At 39.1% G+C, this 22,603-nt stretch overlaps 1 protein-coding gene and 1 long non-coding RNA gene across 4 annotated transcripts in view; one reads left to right on the top strand and one right to left on the bottom strand.

The window, feature by feature from the left end:
• Uqcc1 (Ubiquinol-cytochrome c reductase complex assembly factor 1) overlaps positions 1–17,289 on the top strand; it is a 102,424-nt gene extending 85,135 nt beyond the window's left edge. For 2 of the 3 annotated variants that reach the window (XM_068346025.1, XM_068346026.1), the window contains exons 3-6: positions 1,524–1,596; positions 3,154–3,320; positions 9,920–10,114; positions 15,265–17,289. In XM_068346025.1, coding sequence (XP_068202126.1) covers positions 1,524–1,596; positions 3,154–3,320; positions 9,920–10,114; positions 15,265–15,357 — 528 coding nt within the window. In that variant the 3' untranslated portion in view covers positions 15,358–17,289. The remainder of the gene's footprint in view (positions 1–1,523; positions 1,597–3,153; positions 3,321–9,919; positions 10,115–15,264) is intronic. The other variant, XM_068346024.1, reaches the window with a different exon arrangement.
• Positions 1–22,603, bottom strand: part of LOC137616361 (uncharacterized) — a 342,608-nt gene that overhangs the window by 6,668 nt on the left and 313,337 nt on the right. The window lies entirely within an intron of this gene.

Here is a 22,603-nt window from a genome sequence, read left to right as displayed (position 1 = left end):
GCGACACTGTTTCCTCCCTAAGTTTGTAGCCAAGACTAAAAATCTGGCTGTAGCAAATCCTAGATTCAGACCCTTCCAGATTGAGTCTCTCCGTTCTGTAACAGGTGACCCAGACCAACTGTTACTCTGCCCTGGCTGGAAGGGTGCTGAGGCAATATCCAAAAAGGACCTCCAGAGCCCACCCTGAGATCAGCAAGCTCTTTGTGAACATGGGAGAACAAAGAGGATGATTATAAAGAATTCCATATCTACCTTGATTCGACAGGTAATTGAGAGAGCCATACAACCAGGCTCCTCACCGTTCGATCGCTGTCCCAGTGCTCATGACATCAGGGGTGTAGGCACATCCGTGGCATTGAAAACGAAGGTCTGTGATGCAGATAATAAAGTGTGTGTGTGGAAAGAGCAAACAACTTTTCACCACCCATCACCTGCAAAACACAACCAACAGAAACCTGGATTCATCTACACAAGTCCTGTGGTAGCTGCACAAAATGTGGTTAATAATGCCTCAGCTCCCTTGTTGGACAAGTAGCAGTCAGTTGAGGGCAGATGTTATCCATAAGCAAGCCTAGGATGAATGTGCGAGTGACTGTCCACTTCCTATTTCATCCTCTCTTTTGGGGTTCAGCATCCGAGGAACTGTGCAAGCCGACCTCCTCTGGGTGCAGGTGGGTACCATGCCCTTTGTGTAACCTGTTATATGTTTTTATATTTGTTATGTCCCAGTTCTCTAGGCGAGGTGGGTTGGGCAATGTCCAGGTTAAGGCAGAGTTTGGCTCCAAAATTACGCTTACCTTGTCGTCATATTACCAATTCTACATCTAGTATCGATTGCCCAGGCCGTCTTCCTATAGGATCATTTGTCAGGGTGCCCTCTAAACAGCTCGTACGAAACACAAAGTGTCCCCCTTGGACAGTTACCAGCCTCTTGGTTTTAGGACTTCCACCCACCATGGAGCAAGTCGCCTACATAAAGAACGTAAGGTTTGTATATAATCCAGAAACAAATGATAAATATGGAATAATTTGTATTTTTCCTAACTATACAAACCTGTAGCTCTACACAGTGGTCCCGCCATTACGTTTCCATGGAAGTCCCGCTGCAAATGCAAAGTGAAGGTTGTTTACTAGTACAGATGTGAGTGGGGTGGTTGGGTCTACCCCTGCTAACCCCCTCCGCAAGTTGTTACCCCTCACAAAAGCTAAAACAGTTGGTTTCAGCTATCGTCGAAATAATACTCCTACGTAAAGAGCTACAGGTTTGTTTAGTTAGGAAAAATACAAGTTATTCCAAATTTGTAATTTTTCTGGCTAATGATGAGGGTTGGGTTTTTTGTGCAAGACCTTGTGTACTGCATTAATTGTATCTTACTGCTGTTTACCTTAATGTTTGGCTACGTGCTATCAAAGAAAGCATTAAGATGGAAGGGTGATTGAATTTTTTACCATTCTGTATACAGTATTATTTTGTAGAAGCTATAAATACATTGAAAATATATCATAATTCTCTACTTTTGCAGAAACTAAGAAGATCAGGATTTGTTTTGTATGAAAATATTGGGGAAAAAGTTTCTGCATTGGAATTCATTGCAGGTAAGGAATTATAATTGATTTTGCCTTACATTTTTTAAATTTCTTCACACAATTTACAGTTTTGAGGAGTCCTTGCCCGTTTCATTTTCAACAGCCAACTCTCAACTGCAGTTGGAACAAAAGCATAGTGTATTAACTTTCCCATATGTGATCTTGATAATCTGTTTCACCATCATTCAATTAGCTCATTCTGCATATGGTAAACAAAATTTAATAACCCTTTGCATTCACATCCTTCTAGATTATACTGTAAAGTCTACCACCTATTATCCTGATGAGGACTAATACTTGCTTTTTGATAAAATTACTTATTTCTTTAATTGCTGGGTGTTCATATTGCATCTCCTCGAAGATGGTAAATGCCGATGTCTACCCTTTAAACTAAAAATTTCCTGTTTTCTTTCCCTGTAATTGCCCTTTTCCTCTAGTGTAGTACTGTAACCTTATAGTGGCTGTGTATGGGAATACTATCTCCTGGGTGGGTCATATTTCTTTGTCTTTGTCTCAGAGTCATAGGTAGTTCAACAACCTTTTGACACCACTAGTCAGTGGGGGAGGGGGCATGTATATAAATGGCAGGCGAGTATGTAGACATCTGTGTATTCCTATAAACCTCTCATGCTATTCATACTGCTTTTAAAAAGAGATGGGATAGTAAAGGAAAGATTCAGGTAATCTAAAGCCCCAACCTATTTATATACTGGGTACTTTAAATTGCTAGAGGCTTGCTTTTCCTTAAAACTAGTTTAACAGTAATCACCACACAATAAGAAAGTATTCATGCATCCATGTTGAAAAACAAGACTATAAACAGTACAGAAAAGCTATTTTAAACATTAATAAAAAGCTAAAACGTAAAAAGAGTGAGAAAATTTAAGATTTAATTCCTCCTACAAAACAACGAAATTTAAGATTTAATTCCTCCTACAAAACAACGAAACTAAAACTATAGTTTTCTATATTATACATCACCTTGTAATTTTCCATAGGGAAAATAATATACTAATTTGAATTACAACTTTCAAAAATTTTAAATTAGGAAAACTTATTTAGCTACAATACTTTCCGCTACCACAGAACCTAATAGTCTCTTATTCTTATACAGTACAGTGCTGTACTGCATAAGCAAACCAGGCTCCTCCAAAATAAAATTTAGAAAGAAAACAGACTGGGTATGCTACTTATCTTCCACTAAATTTTCCAAAGAAAGATTTCTAGAAATTAAGAAAGGTAACTGCACTTCTAATATCAGGAACTTTTAAGTCTTTCATCTGACGTGGATCCAACTGCCTATGAGCTTTTGTCTCTAAACCCTTAATAAGAAAGGACATAGCATTCTTGCAGGGAAGACAAAAGGGCATGGGAGTAAATTTTCTGACAGGAAAATAGGATTAATATGTCAAAATTGAGACAAACTTTTTGTCTCAAAAGTAGATAAAAAGGGAGAAAATAATTTTCTCGTCACCAAAACCCACATAAATGGAAGTAGCCTGTAGTTAAATAAACAGATATATACATTATGTGGGTGTTTATTTTCATACTGTATTTTATTTTCAGTGTGTGACCTACCAGATACGTTTTTCTCTTGGTTTCTGGTAACGGAATTGCACGTATGGATGATGGTAACACGACTTATGGCAGAAGGTGAAGAGGGAAGATATGCACGCAACTGTATGATTGAAGCCATGTGGGAAGACGTTGAAATGAGAGCTAAGAAACTGGGTGTAGGTTTTTAATGTCTTTTAAAAATGAAAGTTAAATAATTATGCAGTTTTATTATTGTAAACATGATTATTCTGAAGATATTTTTAAAGTCCCGTCAAAACCTATGATTATTCAAAGCCAATTCCAGAATTTTGCGATAAGTATCAAATTTATTAATGCACTACTAGATATATAAAGGTATATTTAATGACTTACATAAGATGAAGGGATATTTAATTATTGTAAAACTCATATTTAAGCAACAAAACAGTTAGGAATTGGGAGGGTAGGTGGACTAGTTGTAATCTTTTCATTTGGAATGTTATAGCAGGTGATACAGTATATGTTTGATCATTTAACTTTGATATAGTACTTAGTAAAATTTATACTGATGTTGACCTGAAGCAGAGAGCAGGAGACTTATTATTGGGAATTCCTGATAATTTATATTGGTTTCATTCCAGTGATTAAAAGTTTGAATTAAGCCAATTGTATGTCACAATCTTATAGAAATATGCATCTTTAACCTCTCACTTTGTCTTAAAACGAAATTATACTGTAGTCTGTTTTGATGAAGTAGTACTGCCTTGTCCCATCACAAGAAGTTCTGATTCTGCAATTGTAACATTAGACCGGCAAAGGCAAAGATGCATGAACTGCGCTCTTACCGATAGGTCTTGAAAACTGGACAAAAGAAAGGGTTTAAGATACAGATGAGGCAGCTTATATTAAGTATAGTTAAAATTGAAAAGGAATGGGCCTCTAAGATCAGTTTAGAACTTTAGTTCCTCCTCATGGTTCTTTTCAACATTCCTCATCTTCCCTTTATTCATGATGTCCTACTCAGCTCAGTAGTTTCTCAAAACTTAATTTTGACTTGTTTAAAGCAGAGACAAAGAACTAGTCAGGTCCCTCCAATGGCCATGTTCCAGCTGTTTCGACTTGTGCTAATGCTGGTTTAGCTCCCAATATTTCAAATGCCTCACCATCCAAGGGAAAGAGACATGATACTACTACTTTGGAGGATTGTCTCTCTTCGCTTAGTAAATGTGTCTATAAAAAAGGACTTTGCAGGTCCCTAGAATTTTCTCTTCATGCTTCTCCTGCACCACCTCCTCTTTCCGCTACACACTGAGTTGATGCCTATTGGACTATGAGCTTTTATCCCTCACTTCCAGCACCTCCCTTTTCTTATAAACACGCTTTGCCTATTAGGACCCATATCCTCATTTTGAGTTTACATTGCATATAGGAAATTTTACACACACTACAGTATTTAGAACGCATATCAAAATAATATATGGTATTCTAATATTAAACAAAAACATTTTAAAAACTATTCTTGAAATTATAAGGGCTGGTAGTAGAAATTTGAACAAGAAGCATTTAATGCATTAGGAAGTTTATAAACAGCCAACACTTTTAATGTAACTTGGGTAATGAGTTTAGTAAAAGAACTGCTTCAAAATTTAGTATCAATGTCCAATGCTAAAACCCCTTAGGTCTTCATCGTCATGCTAAACTTAAGGGGACCGTCCACTATGGTGTTTGACATAACTTTAAAAAATTGAAAATCGTTTTATTGTTTCTATTCATGCGTAAACATATTGTACATGCTCTCCAGAAGTTTCAGCCAATTATTTTCACAAATAATGAAGATGAAGCAGTCTTTAAATGATGACGTCATTCTTACTGCATCGTCTACACGACTGAGTTTGATGGAATCGTCTTTGCGAGTTTATTTTTGCATACTGTATATATAGCGATTTTTTTTCACTTATATTTCAAAGACTCGTACAGCTGGCAGAGATGGAAGGCATTGGTAGAGGGTAGGTGAATGCAAACTACGATCTACGAGAAGACCAGCCAGTGTTTACAAAGACGTATAGAAGGTGATACATGTGTATGTTTACTTGTAGTTCATATGTACATTGTATTTTCACAACGTCCTCATGAACTTTATAGGAAGGTCAATGTTACCAAAGGTCAAAGAAAGAACAAAAAGTAATTAGAAAGCAACAAAAACAGAACCATGAAGAGAGGGAAACATGAAAAGGAGACAAAGCTAGAACATTGTAACTAAAACTTTGGCAACAGTGAGAGGCCACTGGCAACTCATGACACCCTCAAACCAAGTGTATTAGTAAACTTAGGGTTTAAATACCTCGTTTAGGGAGCCTTCGTGTAAGAATTAACAAATAAGTATTAAATAAGGTTATCATATTAATGTTATTTTGATTTTTCTAAGAAAAAAGAAAAAATTTATAGCAAATCTTTGGGAGCTCATAACTCGAAAACACACGTATTCACACTTTGGTAAATTTTTCCCAGTTATTTGTAGTTCAATTTTAGAAAGATTTTGAAAAGAGGAATAAAAATCCCAAAGTTTTGTTTGACAGAATTTTGATTTTCCCGTTTCTCTTTTTTTCATGTTTAAAATTTCAAGGTCGCTTATTCAGTGTGCCAAAGAAAGACTCCAACAAAGGAAGGGTCATTTTAGACCTGTCTCGTTTGAATACCTTCATTCAATGCGAGAAGTTCCATATGCTGACCATCTCGGAGGTAGGGACCTTACTTCCTCGTGGGGCCGTCACCACCTCTATCGACCTTGCAGACGCCTATTATTAAGTTCCAATAGCGCATCATTTTCGTCCTTTTCTGGGGTTCAAGCTCCGCAATTGGGCATACGCCTTCAAGGTGATGCCGTTCGGTCTCAATATCGCTCCCAGGGTATTCACGAAATTAGCGGAAGCAGTGGTCCAAGAGTTGCGAACTCAAGGAATACAGTTAGTGGCCTATCTAGACGATTGGCTTATTTGGGCCAACAGTGACAGGGAATGTCGCGAGGCGACGGACAAGGTCAAAGTTTCTGGAACACCTAGGGTTCCGAGTGAATTTCTAGAAGTCCTGCCTGATTCCGGCGTCGTGCTTCCAGTGGTTAGGTCTCCAATGGGATCTGACCACCCACAAACTGTCGATTCCCCCGCGGAAGAGGAAAGAGATCGCAAAGGGCACGAGGAAATTTCTCGGGGCCAAATTTACATCTCAGAAACCAAGAGGGGGTCTTAGGTTCACTCCAGTTTGCTTCCGTCACAGACGTCCTACTGAAAGCCAAATTGAAGGACATCAATCGAGGTTGGCGATCCAGGGCAAACGACAAATTTCGAGACTAGGTTTCAAGGATTCCATCTATCCTAAGAAAAAGATTTCTCCCACGGACGAAGGTCAGGAACTTGGCGAAGTCGGTACCTCTTCATTTCCCCCCCCGCCAGCATTAGTAGTCCATACGGACGCCTCCCTAAGCGGTTGGGGGGGGGTTTATTCTCCATTCAAGAAGGTCCAGGGCTTGTGGTCTACATCTTTTTGTCAGATGCACATGAATATCTTGAGAGGCCATGGCGGTATTCTCGACTCTGAAGTGACTCTCCCCGTCCAAGAATCAACATATCAGGTTGGTTCTGGACAGCACAGTGATAGTTCACTACATCAACAAGTCGGGTCACATCAATCAAGTGATGATTGCCATCTTTTCCTTGGCAACAAGGAACCATTGGCATTTGTCAGCAGTTCACCTGGAGGGTCTCAGGAACGTAGTAGCCGATGCTCTTTCCCGGACGACTCCCCTGGAGTCGGAATGGTCCCTGGACCAAGCATCATTCCGTTGGATCTGCCAGCAGGTTCCAAATCTTCAAGTGGACCTCTTCGCCATGGACTCAAACCACAAACTCCAATGTTATGTAGCCCCCAACCTGGACCCTCAGACGCCATGTCTCTCAACTGGAACACCTGGCAGAGGATCTACCCGTTTCCTCCTATAAACATGCTGATGAAAGTTCTGGACAGGCTCAGGACTTTCCAAGGACAGATCACTCTCGTGGCTCCCCACTGGCCAAAAAGCAATTGGTTTCCCCTCTTGGCGGAACTAGGTCTCCGTCCTCGCCGGATTCCCAACCCAAGGTTGACGCAAACAGTACAAACTCGCAATGTGTCAGCTTCCTCAAGAATCCTGAGTGCCCTAACTTTATGGACGTCATGAAATTTGTGGCTCAGAAGGATGCTGCTATCGATCCCCTTAACACGTTGTTCCTGGAATCGGATAAGAGGGATTCTACCCTTCGGCAATATGATTCGGCTGTTAAGAAGTTAGTGAAGTTTCTGAGGGACTCGAATGTTAAGACAATGACTGCCAATCTGGCAGTTACCTTTTTCAGAACTTTGTTTGAAGGGGGCCTAGCTGCTAGTACTATTACCACGATCACGTCCGCCTTGAAGAAAATATTTCAATTCGGGTTCATTATTGATCTTACGGATTCCTATTTCTCATCTATTCCCAAGGCTTGTGCTAGACTAAAACCAGCTACCCGTCCACACACGATGTCTTGGTTTCTCAATGATGTCCTGATAATGACTCATGCTCCTACATAACGATTCTTAGGAAAATGTTATTTTTGGTAAGTTTAGCTTCAGGAGCCAGAATATCAGAAATCTCGGCATTGTCAAGAGAGCCGGGTCACATTGACTTTCTTTCGTCTAGCGAGGTCTTGCTCTCCCGAGATAAAAGTTTCTTAGCGAAAAATGTGGATCCCCAATCTAGATGGACTCCGTGGAAGATTGTTCCACTCTCTCAGGATCTCTCTCTGTGCCCTGTTAACACACTGAAAGCTTACTTGAATAGAACTTCTAATAAGTCTTTAGGCCCTTTGTTTGTTCGAGAACAAGGAGGAACTATTTCCATGAAGGGGATTAGGCAGCAGATTCTTTACTTTATTAAGCAAGCCAGTCCTCATTCAGTCCCACATGCCCATGATGTCTAGGCAGTGGCGACCTCAGTTAATTATTTCCATCACATGAATTTTGAAGACTTGAAACGATACACCGGTTGGAAGCCACCCACTGTCTTTCAACGCCACTATTTGAAATCTTCGAAGGCCCTTAAATTTGCAACAGTGGCAGCAGGGAATGTAGTTCCTCCAGATATCGAAGAACCATTATAATTAGGTCCTATCTTTTTGCCCCCCCTCCCCCCTTTTCTTTTTATGCCTTGTCTCCTTATAAGGAGCGGGCCGTAACCTGCCTTGCCTACTCTCCCTACCGTCCCTTTGTTATTCATTTGGTTTGCACCCTACCCTCTGATTTTGATATATATTATGTATTTATGTCTTTGTTTGTTATAATTAATTTTGGTTCTTGAGAGTTTCCCCAGTATATCTGGCTGTTTATTTTGGGATGTTTTCTGTATTCTGTACACTGCGTATTGCTAGTTTACGTTTTGTTATTAAACTCTCTTAATTCCATATTCTGTTTTTATTTCAGTTCCCCCTCCCCCCTTTTTTTTTAATGTGTATTCCCAAGCTTGGGACCATTTCTCTGTTATGATTTCACGAAGCGACACAAATCGAGCCCAGAAAAGGGATTTTGACGAAGGAAAAATCTATTTCTGGGCGAGGAACCTGTGTCGCCCAGTGAATCCACTCCTCTCTTTTTCCCTCACCCTGGGCTAGTCCAAGCTTGGGGTGCTAGGAGGAATAAGGGTGAGAGGGTGGGGAGGGGTAGGGGTGAGGGGAGGATAGTCGTAGTAGAGGGCAGCAGTCGGGTGTAGATCGGCACCTCATAGTTCCGGGGGTTGTTGAAGAAGGAGAGGTCTAACTGGTGAGGGACCTATGGTCGTGTTTCTATCACGCCCCAGTTACTATACAGACACTCAGAGTGAGCGAGCTGGGTTTATCCCTGGCATTCCATGCATCTTTCTTCTCTGGTATATTTAGCAATATTTATGTCTTAGAAATGGTGCTATAAGGAGCATTTCACTGGGCGACGCAGGTTCCTCGCCCAGAAATAGATTTTTCCTTTGTCAAAATCCCTTTTTGCATCTAGATGAAGAAAATCAAGAAAAAAAACCATTAAAAGAAAAGAAAAAGGAAAATAAAAAATCTGTCACACAATTATTCGGTTTATGAAGAAGTTTTGATGGTATGATTTTCAATACAATCGGGGTCATATTAGTGGAGAAAAATGTACCTAAATTTTTTTTCAAATCCTGATTTTTACTAATAAATCAAAAAGTTTTTGATCAAATGACTTGAAATTTTATATGATGAAGGTATTGTACATGTCTAAAACAAAAAGAAATGATGTATTTTGAATAATTAGAAAAGAAAAGGCAAGACATAGCGACCGGTCCGCTTACAGTAATTTGAATTAGTGCTAGAGAATTTTCACTGAAAATCACACATGCTAGTTTATCCTCATTCCTTGAGTGTAGTCAAGTTCATGCATTCAGTATTAAAGATTGTGAGGGTTAATTAATGTCATTGGTAAAAGTCATTTTATTTTGAAGGGTTCACTTTGAACCCTTCAAAATAAAGTGACTGAATATGATTCAAGATGAAAATATTATTTGAAAAGATAAAAATTAACACTGCAGAATCAGCTGGGAAGCTTTTTATGTAGAAATATGGAAGAACTGGTTTTAGAAAAAGTTGCTTAAAATATTCAATATGATTTCTTATTTTTCGTTGTTTTTGTACTAGGGTTATCAGGGCAGCATTATGACTTACTGTAATATCAACAATCATTTGAACATAGTTAAACCTGGCATACTGTTTTACATAATTTACAGGATTCATCACCTACTGCCCGTAATGAACAAATTCAAGATATTGTATCGTCATTCCAATCTGCATTATTTTCTTATGATGAAGGATTAATGAGTGATGACAAAGTTTTGGCTTCTGCATTGTGGAGAAGACTCTTTTCTAAGGAATGTGATGATCCTGAGCGATTGGAGTGTATAGTGCAATATGTCAGGAAACAGGTAAATTTTTTTCTTCTTGAGCTTGATCATGTTTTATTATTTTACTGTTCCTTTTTGCCCTTGTACTGTATAGTACTAGATTTGCAGTAGCTTAACTGTATCGTTAGTGATTCACAATCTGTGTATCCAGTGTACCTGCTGTGAACATGGCTTCATAGATTTCTGGAGCAAACATGACTTTGCATGCAATATCAGCTTTGGGTAATGGGTTTAAGAAGAACCCATACGTCTAGCCTACCTAACTTTACATGGTTGTATGCAAGGAGAGAGATCTTGGGTGCTGATCATATACCGTACATACTGTGTAAGTTTATTGTAAGAGACAGTGTTTGGCATTGCAATAACCCATCCCTTGTTCCTGCAACTCATGAGTAACCTTTAAACCTCCTGAGTAAACTGCCACTTGGCTTAAATGATGAATGGAAAAAGTGAGAAAAATTACTGAACTGTTCCATAGAATTTGGAGTGTATCAGAGGTAAAGTCTTGTATTCATGCCAAACCAAACCATGTCTTCTTTTTTAATATACTGTAAACCTAAAACCAAATTAAAGTACGAAATGAGAAGCCCTTTTGATTTTTTGTCAAAGTGTCCTACTGATCTCTTTTACCATAATATTAAGGTCTATTGCTAGAAAGGTGCTTTAGTACCCACTTTTCTTTTGTATAATTATTATCCGTTTTCCATCTGCTCTGTTAGAGTTCATATTTTAACTTAGTAGACTGGTTAAACTAAATGGTAAGGACAATAGAATAAACCCTGTAGTGCCTTCAATAGTAAAAATTTATACAGTGTTCCCTCATTATGCTCTATAATTGTCATTAATATTTATCATAAGATTATGCAATTAAAGAAACTGAGAGGACAAAAAGAGTACGAGTTATGATTTATTATGAGCTCTTACACACTACCTTATGAACACAGGAAAAAAAGCTAGATACTTTGGGTGTTGCAGCGCTAGCTTAAAAATTCATGCTACTGTTGCTTGATTTCTTTAGGGAATATGATATTATAGGGGTTAAAAAGTGTGTGGTCACCAAGGTGAATTTCATATAGCCTAGAAAATTATATACAGTATTGAGAAATCTCTTCTTCCCTGCCCTAAGACCAGGGCATCAACTTTGAAGCAAAAACTCGTGTGTATAAGGGAGACTCACAAGGTCAGGCTTTCTAGACCCAATCACAGCATGGTAGTAGGTTGGCCAGGGCACTAGGCACCCATTGAGATACTACCGCTGGAGAGTTATGGGGGTCCTTTCTGACTGGCCAGACAGTACTTCATTGGATCCTTCTCTCTGGTTACAGTTCACTTTCCCTTTGCCTACACATACACCAAATAGTCTGGCCTATTCTTTACAGATTCTCCTCTTTCCTCATACACCTGACAACACTGAGATTACCAAACAATACTTCACCCAATGGGTTAACTACTGCACATTGTTCAGTGGCTACTTTCCTCTTGGTAAGGGTAGAAGAGACACTTTAGCTATGGTAAGCAGCTCTTCTAGGAGAGGGATACTTCAAAATCAAACCATTGTTCTCTAGTCTTGGGTAATGCCATAGCCTCTGCACCATGGACTTCCACTGTCTTTGGTTAGAGTTCTCTTGCTTGAGGGTACACTCGGGCGCACTATTCTATCAAATTTATCTTCTTGTTTTGTTAAAGTTTTTATAGTTTATATAGGAAATATCTATTCTAATGTTACTGTTCTTAAATTATTTTATTTTCCCTTATTCCTTTCCTCACTGGGCTATTTTCCCTGTTGCGGCCCCTGGGCTTATAGCATTCTGCTTTTCGAACTAAGGTTGTAGCTTAGCAAGTAATAATAATAATAATTTCCTGTGCTAAACTGTATTCGTCAGCTGGAAAACAATACATCACCTATTTGGAAGCACTAATTGCTGGGAAGTCGGCAAACCATGGGGTTGTTTGTTTACCACCAGGATCCATCTTTTTCAGTTGTAAATTGTGCAGCTCAATTGAGGAATTGAGTAAAAGGAAAAAATTTCCACAGCTTATTCTTCCTTAACGTTTAATCTATATACTGTATAATGGATTTAGGATCTGCATGGTTTTTTAGCAGATCGATTGAGGACACTTGATGGGGGAAGTCAGGCATAAGGGAGCGATACCAACTGGGTCAATTGACACACACACACACACACCAACCATGCTGGATGTCTAGCTTCCTCTCGAGGGATTCCCTATCAGGGGGGATTTTTTTTTTTCTTTTTTTTTTACTTCATTCCATTCATGTGATGTAGCTATGGACTATTCTTTCACTTAGTGTTTATAGGTAACCGGACCCATGTGGTTTATGAATCTACCTTTTAATGCTCTGGTACTAGTCAGTGGGGATCACACAATTCTTTGGGGAAGTACTGTAGGGTCCTTCCTGCTTCCTCAGACTTATGAGTGGGGGTGTAACATAACTGAACCCTACTCTTATAAAAAAAGAAAAAAAATTGGGTTCCATTATTAAAGAAATGCCAATATGACATTACTGTGTTCCTATTGATTATTAGTGCGTCTTAATGTTGTCTGCTAGCAGATTAATTTAGCATGGGCTACTTTTGGCTACTTTGCTCTTAATAGGCTCTTTTAGGAGAAGGACACGCTAAAATCAAACTTGTTCTCTAGCCTGGGGTAGTGCCATAGCCTCTGTACTAAGGTCTTCCACTGTCTTGGATTAGAGTTCTCTTGCTTGAAGGTACACTATTCTATCTCATCCCGCAAGTTTTTATGGATTATGCAGTATATCAAAGATCTAGTTTAATGTTACTGTTCTTAAAATATTTTGATTGTTCATTACTTCTTTGTTTATTCCTTTCATTTTTTCCTTTCCTCATAGGGCTATTTTTCCCTGTTAAGGCCCTTGGGCTTTATAGCGTCCTGCTTTTCCTACTAGGGTTGTAGCTTATCATGCATTAATAATAGAATACGGAGTAGTTTTGAGCCTTATGATGGAGAAGGCAAGATTGTAATTATTATTATTACTACAGTATTATTATTCTTATTATTATTATTATTATTATTATTATCATTATTATTATTATTATTATTTATCACTAGCTAAGCTACAACCTTAGTTGGAAAAACAGGATGCTTGAAGCCCAAGAGCTCCATCAGGAAAAGTAGCCCAGTGAGGAAAGGAAATACGGAAAAAATAAACTACAGTATACTAGAAGTAATGGAAAATTAAAATAAAATAAAATATTTCAAGAACAGTAACAACATTAAAACAGATCTTTCGTATATAAACTTTTTAGGAACTTGTGGTAGCCTGTTCAACATAAAAACATTTGCTGCAAGTTTGAACTTTTTAAGTTCTACTAATTCAACTATCTACTGATTTGGAAGATCTTTCCACAACTTGATCCCAGCTGGAATAAAACTTCTAGAATAATGTGTAGTGTTGAGCCTCCTAGTGGAGAAGACATGGCAATTTCAATTAACTGCATACCTAGTGTTACGAACAGGGTGGTACTGTCCAGGAAGATCTGAATGTAAAGGATAGTCAGAATTGTGAAAAATCTTATGCAATATGCATAACAAACTATTTGAACGATGGTGCCAGAGATAAACATTTAGATCAGGAATGATAAATTTAATAGACCGAAAGTTCATGTCCAACAAATTAAGATGATCAGCAACTGAAGACTAGACAGGAGAACAATACTCGAAACAATGTAGAATGAATTAATTAAAACACTTCAGAATAGATTAATCATTGAAAATCTTTTAAGACATTCTTAGCCAATTTTTTGTCAATTGAAGAAGAGACCCCCCGAATGCATTTCTCAAAAGTAAATTTGCTATTGAAAATTACACCAAAAATTTTAAAAAGAGGCATACAGTCAAGAAACTATCAATGCTGAGATCTGTATGTTGAGGAACTACTGTCCTCGACCTACTTACAATCCTATTTTGAGTTTTGTTAGGGTTCAACTTTATGCCATATAATTTGTACCATGCATTAATTTTAGCTAGGTCTCTATTAAAGGATTCAGCAACTCCAGATCTATATTCAAGAGATGGAAGTGGTGCAAAGAGATTAGCATCATCTGCATATGCAATGAGCTTGTTATCTAGGCCAAACCACATACTTGTCTAGTATTAAAAGTAATGGGCCGAGAACACTACCCTGAGGAACATAAGATATAACATATCTATAGTCACTGTGCTGCCCATGAACAACTAATCTCTGCAATCTATTTCTTGAAAATTGAATAGTGATGCTAAGAAAAGACTCACCAACTTCCACTTGTTTGAAAATATAAACAAGGGCCTCATGATAAACACCACCAAAGGCAGCTTAAAATCAAGGCCAATCCTATGTGCTTGTGACAACAATCCAGGGATTTCTGTACAAATTTTGTTAATTATAAGAGGGGTATCAAAATCCCCAAGGTCTTAGCAAAAGACAAACTGCAAACATTATTTTTGTTCCTTTCTTCCATTAATTTTTACTGTACTGTATAAAATTGCCCTTGCCTTTATATGAATATATTTACCAGTTTTTCTCTCCATTACATACGGTTACAGTACATATTAGAACTATTTTACAGGTTGCCAACGCAAGAGCCCGTATCTTGCATAAGGCAAGGCAATCTAAAACGAACGAACGATCAAAGAACTCTATGGATCTATAAATTGGCGGCAAATCTGTCATCCCATTATTTAAAATCATCCAAGTACTGTAGGAGAATGTCTGATGGTAAAAGACCTAGTTTTGATAAATACCAATATGTTTACAAAAGTTGTATGTAACTAATGAAATGACTTTGTTAGAACTTAAGAACTAATTAAAAAAACAATGAAACCTTTAGTTTCCTATTAAAGTTAATTATTAATAGGTGTCCTTTTATTTAGAAGTTTTGTTAGTAACTAGGTGGGAATCCGTGATGCAATAGAGTAATAAAGAACAAGGTTGTTGAGATTCCTTTACTATTAGAACAATTTCATATTGAATTTTGTGATGAAAGTGCTTAGTAATGAATTGTAATGCTATGAAAGCAACGCTATATCTAAATTTAATGAATTTCAAAAAATTATTTCTTATTGTATTTATATTTTGATGCTTTAAAGATAGAGCCAATTTAAAAAATATATAAATATCTAAGTTTGTACTTACATTTTTTTCTTTTCAGACTGCTTACTTGGACACTGTATCAAGAAAAGAAGTTTTAATTGATTGCAAGGTAGGATGGATTCCGTTATTAGAAGATGATATCCAGAATTAAACGAAGCATTTTTAAGTTTTAATGATTAAAGTCTAAGAGTTAGTGCAATGTCAGATTTCATCTTCAATACAGTTTCATGAATTATTCAGATTTTTTCCATTCATCACACACTCCAGTGCTCAAAACATTTCTGCTTATGTTGCTATTTACGAAATCATTCTTGGTACTACTGTTCCATTCACTTCTTTAAGTTCTCTTAAATGGAATTACATCGTTAAACTTCCTCCACAATGAAACTGGCTTTAAATCAGGACCACCATATGCTTTTTTTGGGTGAGCAAGAACGCTAAGATAGGGATGGAAATCTGGTTCCTAACCTAATTTTTTTCTTTGCCTATGTGGTCAGGTTTTATACATTTAATATTAAAAAACAGCAATAAATATACTTTTGTAAAATTCTCATGTAATACATGTTTAATAAAAGGACAATGTATTTACATTTTGTTATCAATTTTTCTTCACATAATTCAGCAGTTTTAGTTTAATTTTTTGCTAATAATTTAACAATTAATTGTCATGATTATATTATATGGTAGAGTATATGCATTACATGTACTTGGATGGTACTGAACTGGGTAATAAAAGTGTCAAGTTTTGTTAGTAAAATATCTTGCTTCTCACTTTTTATTTATTCAAGAAGGAACAAACTATATCAAGCATTATGAACATTCTTTATTATGATTAAAAAGAAAAGTGCTGTTCATGTGGATGTTATTATTCAGTTATCTGGTGTTTTACTTAGAACATCTTCCATTATCCTTGGAAAAACTTCACAGCACTGTATGCGATAATAAAATTCATATCCCCATACAATTCTCCAAAATTTTAGTTCCAAATTAGTTTGAATAATTTTTATTGGCAACACATATACTATATACTAAGTGGGAAATTGTTGCATATCGATATTGATATTACAGTGTTTACCGCATGGTGTTAGAAAATTAGCATTGAATTTGGAATACATTATCCACCTGTAGAATTTGTTGCCTATGGTTTATATTTTCTGTTAACCTTTTGTAATGACAAAATTCACAAAATCCTGTTCGTGAAATATATTGAAGATAGAAAAATTTAATTTAAGTTTTTTCAAGTACTGTATTTTGTTTCTCAGAAATGTAGAAGATTTTTTTTGTTTAAATGTATAATTTTTTCTAGTGAATTATTTAACAAGTGTATATTCTTATTTTTCTTATGCGTGTTGCTGATGCAAGACGGGTCACCTGAGAAGCGAGTTTTTCTTGAAAAAAGCTCTAGGTCTTTCAATTTGTATTTCATCACTAGGTTAAAGCCCCCAGCCAGGTATATTTTGTCATTCTTACAAGTTCAGCTTGCATCAAGTAATGTGTGATTAGTAATCAAATTGCCTTTCTAATCATTAACCTTTGGAATTAACCCACTATTTGAGTGAACATGGAGAAATTTCACGCAACTGAGTAAAAAACAAAAGTGGTTAAGTATGGTTTTGGCAGAGATGTATTTAGTGGTTCACAGTTTAGAGACCCATACTGGGTCACTTCCATCACTTTATTGGTTATTTCCTGATGGACAGAGTTTAGTAAATTCTTTAGTCTCACCTGCCATAGGATTAACCTGCAACATAATACTGTACTGTATTTACTGATCTCAACTAAGCACAGTTGAAAAGAGGGATCCGACAGTAAAACAATGACATTTATACTGTATATAGTATAGTTGTCAAATTAAAGCTAACCCTCAAATTCCCTTCACCAGGTTTTATAAAAAGATGACAAAGTATTTTCTTTCAAGAACAACTTTAACTCTCAGCAAAATTATAATGCACCAAATGGCATGCACAAGTAGAATAAGTAGTTTATACTAATGCGATAGAATTTTCTAAGAAAATCTGTGAACTTTCTAAAAGCATTTATTGAACTGTGTAAAAATGTAAATAAAGTTACTGTAAATAATAATGAATTCTTTATACAGTGTTTTACATTTCATTAAATCCTCTCCTTATGCTTGTATACCTATACTGTAAATACCATAAAGTAATTGCCATCCATAAAAAAAATATACTCAATGTCTTAAGGTAAAAGACTGAATTCTGTGTAAAGGCAAGGTAGTGTGTGTGTGTGTGTGTGTGTGTAACTACAATAGAACATTACAAAAATAAAAATAAATTTGTCTATAAAGGATAAGTATGTTTTATACCATATGCAGTTTTAAGATTTAAAATTGATTGATGTGAAAATAATTTTGCTTATTTTTAGTGTACAATATATTGTTTTGGACTCCTAAAATTCTGTTTATCTATAAGGTAATATTCTCCTTGATCTGTATTCAAAATTTAAATTTTATTTTCATTATAGGATAAGTTTTTTAACATACTTACCTGGTAGTTATATATATAGCTTACGTCTGACGTCACGACAGAAATTTCAAAAACTCGCGCCAATCGCCGATTGGATAGCCAGGTGTACCACCTGTGCGCCCTAGCGAGGTACCTAGGAACTATTCCATTATTCCTCATATCTTCCATGCCTCTAATCTCTAGAGGGGAGGAGGGTGGGAATTTAATTATATATAATTACCAGGTATGTTCAAAAACTTATTCTATAATGAAAATAACATTTTTAAACATAAGACTTACCTGGTAGTTATATATATAGCTGATTAACACCTTTGGTGGAGGGTTAGAGACAGCCAATATAGTTGGAATTTTCCTTAAGAGTTAATAAACAAACTTAAGGGTTCGTACCTGATAAGGAAGCTGACTTCAATGAATTCTTTAATTATGTCCGCTTTCCTTATGAGATCCAGCGATCCACCAGGGGGCTGAAGACCTCTAGGAGCTGTCAAACTGGTCTAAAAACCTTTATGTGACAGGACCTCTTCCAATACCCTTGTTCTGGGCGCTCTCAAGGAACAAATGACCATCTGACTAAAATCAAAGATTGTGGGAGACTGTCGCAATCTCCACAAACAACCATAAAAATATCAAAGTTCCAAGAGAAGAAAAAGGTATTAGGGTTATGGGAACGTAGTGGTGGATCCTTCCCCCACTACTGCACTCGCTATCACGAATGGTCCCAAATGGTCCCAGAGTGTAGCAGTCCTCATAAAGAGTCTGGACACGATTCAAATAGAGTGAAGTGAACACGGATTTACTCCTCCAAAAAGTTGTGTCCATAATGCTCCACCACAATCTATTCTGCTTGAAGGTTATTGAAGTTGTTATAGTACTAACCTCATGCGTCTTGACCTTAAAAACTTGGGGCCAGTCTCACTGTAATGTGTATGAGCCTCTCTTATAAGAGTCTGATGAAGAATGAAAGGACATTCTTGACATCTGTAACGAGGGCTTCTTAATAGAAGTTCCTGTAGGACTTTATCAATCTAAAGGTCCAAGATACTGTGCTTGACAACAGTCGCTAACACACTCCTGTATCCCTTGATGGAAGAGAATGAACAAATGAGCTTCCTTCGAAGGTAAAGCAGGAAGTCTGTAGAGATACTGGAAGAGAAAACAGAGTTGACTCTGCACCATTCTCTAAAACCTCCCACTTGGATTTATAAATCCTGATGGTAGAAGTCCTTATTGCTCTTGTAAAAGCCTTAGCAGCCTCCTTCGAAAAACCTCTAGTTCCTGTGAGTTTTCAAAAGACTGAAGGTAGCTAGAAGAGCTTGGAGACTTGAAAGGTACCTTTCCAAGAGAGGTTGTCTGAGTAAAACTACTCTTAATGGAAGACTTCTAGGAGAGTCCACCATCCATTCCAGTATCTCTGTGAACCATCCTCTTGAGGGCCAAAAGAATGCCACTAAAGTCACCTGGTCCCTTCGTGTGACACAAACTTTTGTGTCACCTTGTATAGGATATAGAACGGGGGAAAACGTACACATCCAGATTGGACCAGACTAAGAGGAATGCGTCTATGTGGACTGCTTCGAGATCTGGCACTGGAGAGCAGTAAATTTTGAGTCTCTTTGTCTGCAAAGTCGCGAATAGGACTATATAAGAACGACACCAAAGTCGTCACAGATTCTTGCAGATTTCTCGATGTTGTGTCCATTCTCCAGCTGAGACTGTTCTGCCATAAGTTCTTCTCTCTTTGAAACAAGCTTGTTAGAAGGATTACATTCTTCTTAGCCCAGATGAGAAGACTCCTCTCAGTCCCGTAAAGGGACCTCCAGTGGGTTCCGCCTTGCTTGGCAATGAAAGCCAATTCTGTGGTGTGATCGGCATAGACCTGCACCACTTTGTTCCAAACTGACCCTTCAAAGCTTTTTGAGAGGCAACTGGACTGTCAACAGTTCCTTTGGATGATGAGGAAGCTCTTCTGATCCTCTGTCCATAGTCCCGAAGCTTCCAACTGTCTAGTGTTGCTCCCACCCCGAAGCCGAGGCGACGAGAGACAATACAAGGTCTAAGATCCTCTGTTCAAAAGGGATGACCTTCCGGAAGTTTGACTGGATCGTACCACCACTGAAGGCAACTTCTTATGGCATCCAAAAAGGGATGCATATCGACAAGAGACCTTCTCCTTGTCCCAAAATGATTGAGGTTGAAATAGAGAGAATAAAGATAACTCACATAAGGACTATAGCTTCTAGCTTCTGACTGGCTTGGAATCGAACCCTGGTCCAGGAAAACTAGGATGAACAGTGACATATCAATGGTCACAAAGAAAGATTCAGCCTTCCCAGGGAAAAAACCCACTCCCAAACAGGTGGTTTCCCAACATACTCATCCACTTCCTCACAGAACACTTCTGTATCTTTAGAAAAGATTGCAGTTTCAAGACGGCTTGCTCCGTTCTAAGAGAAGACGTAAAAGCCCGAAAAAACTTGACTCTGAATCACCATGCTTAAACAAAGTATTTTTTGTGATGGTGTCAGAAGATCTAACGGAAGTAGTGACGTTGTGTTTATCAGGATACATTTCTTTAAGGTCCTGACTCATGGCGTCAAGGAAACCCAGATCACCGCCTATGTCGCCGCGTTGTACTAAGGCTAGACGCTTGATAAAAACTTACTTGATCAAAGACATCGGAACTAAGGCGTCCTTGATCTCGACATTCGATTCGACTGGTGTCATCACGAAGTCCGAGGTTCTCATGTTCAATGTCATGCCTCCTGCTAGATCTTCGACGTTGAGCGTCCTGAAAGAAACGGCGCCGAGCGTCCTGAAAGACGCGGCGCCGAGCGTCCTGAAAGACGCGGCGCCGAGCGTCCTGAAAGACGCGGCGCCGAGCGTCCTGAAAGACGCGGCGCCGAGCGTCCTGAAAGACGCGGCGCCGAGCGTCCTGAAAGACGCGGCGCCGAGCGTCCTGAAAGACGCGGCGCCGAGCGTCCTGAAAGACGCGGCGCCGAGCGTCCTGAAAGACGCGGCGCCGAGCGTCCTGAAAGACGAGGCGCCGAGCGTCCTGAAAGACGCGGCGCCGAGCGTCCTGAAAGACGCGGCGCCGAGCGTCCTGAAAGACGAGGCGCCGAGCGTCCTGAAAGACGAGGCGCCGAGCGTCCTGAAAGACGAGGCGCCGAGCGTCCTGAAAGACGAGGCGCCGAGCGTCCTGAAAGACGAGGCGCCGAGCGTCCTGAAAGACGAGGCGCCGAGCGTCCTGAAAGACGAGGCGCCGAGCGTCCTGAAAGACGAGGCGCCGAGCGTCCTGAAAGACGAGGCGCCGAGCGTCCTGAAAGACGAGGCGCCGAGCGTCCTGAAAGACGAGGCGCCGAGCGTCCTGAAAGACGAGGCGCCGAGCGTCCTGTAAGACGAGGCGCCGAGCGTCCTGTAAGACGAGGCGCCGAGCGTCCTGTAAGACGAGGCGCCGAGCGTCCTGTAAGACGTGGCGCCGAGCGTCCTGTAAGACGTGGCGCCGAGCGTCCTGTAAGACGTGGCGCCGAGCGTCCTGGAAGGGGTGGCGCCGAGCGTCCTGTAAGACGTGGCGTGGCGCCGAGAGGATAACAGAGCAAGACGCCGAACGTCCTACAAGAAGTGGCGCAAAGTGTCCTGGTGTCAGAAGAGACTCATCTTGTTGACAGGAATACCCAATTCTTCTGATTGGTTCAAAGTTATCTGAAAATCCTTCATAAAGATCGTAGGAAAGAGCTCTGATAAGCCAATCGTCCAGATACAGGGAGGTTCTGATGTCTCTTGAGTGCAGTATTCTGCTTCATTTAGCAAAAGTTTCGTGAACATTAGAGGGGCGGAGCCGAGACCAAAACACACAGCCTGAACTGACACCTTCTTCCCCCTTTCCTCCTTATAAACAAACCTCAGATAAAGTTTAATTGCAAAGCCTGCCTCTTATACTCCTCTCTAGATCTGGGAGAGAGATCTATTGGAGCTAAAACTAAAGGAGGTTTCCCTATGAAAGGAAATTGTAATCCTCCTTCAGAAGATGTACTGACCAAAGGTCTGCTCCCCTCTTCTCCCCTCCCAAGATTGCCAGAAGTTAGGTAGTCTGGTTCCACTGCCTGAAGGCAAAAGCAGTCAGACTCCGCTTCGCCCTGTGACCAGGCTGACATGAGACTTTTAATAGTTCATGATTTCGATGTCTCCATGGAGAACTTTGACTTCTGAACGAGGGCGTTGAAAGCAGTTACATCCAGGACCGGACAAAAGCCTCCCTCTCCCAGAAGAGACACATTTGATGTTGCAAAGTCTGTTTGGCAGAGAGGTCTTATTGGAGTAACTAACAAAGGAAGTTTCACTAGGAAAAAGATTTTGCATCCATCCTTTAGGAATAGCACGGACCTTAAAGTTATCCTGCCTCATTGCCTGGATTCCTTAAGAGACTCAGCGATCCACCCGGGGGCTGTAAAAATCTCTGTGGGGCTGCCACAAGGTCCTCGACCTTAACGTGGCTAGACCTCCACCCTTGCTATCCTGGAATACCTGATAAGGAAGCTGGCTTCATAGGTTTATATGCCTCATTTACCTGCATTCCTTGAGAGACTCAGCAATCCACCTAGGGTGCTGTAACAGTCTCTGTGGGGCTGCCACAATGTCCTCGACCTTAACGTGGCTAGACCTCCACCCTATATGACTGTTTTAGACGTTAATAGTTTACATAGGGCATATCTGTTTTGACGTTACTGTTTTAATTTAGTAATAAATCATTATTACTAAATTATTCTCATCATTTATTTATCTCCTTATTTCCTTTCCTCACTGGGCTATTTTTTCCCTATTGGAGCCCTTGGGCTTAAAGCATCTTGCTTTTCCAACTACGGTTGTAGCTTGGCTAGAGATAATAAAAATAATCTCGTACTCAGATACAAGATCTAG

Source organism: Palaemon carinicauda, chromosome 22, assembly GCF_036898095.1.
Source record: "Palaemon carinicauda isolate YSFRI2023 chromosome 22, ASM3689809v2, whole genome shotgun sequence".
Lineage (NCBI taxonomy): Eukaryota > Metazoa > Arthropoda > Malacostraca > Decapoda > Palaemonidae > Palaemon > Palaemon carinicauda.
The sequence above is the reverse complement of the archived record's forward strand: the minus strand, read 5'-3'. Positions and strand labels throughout refer to the sequence as shown.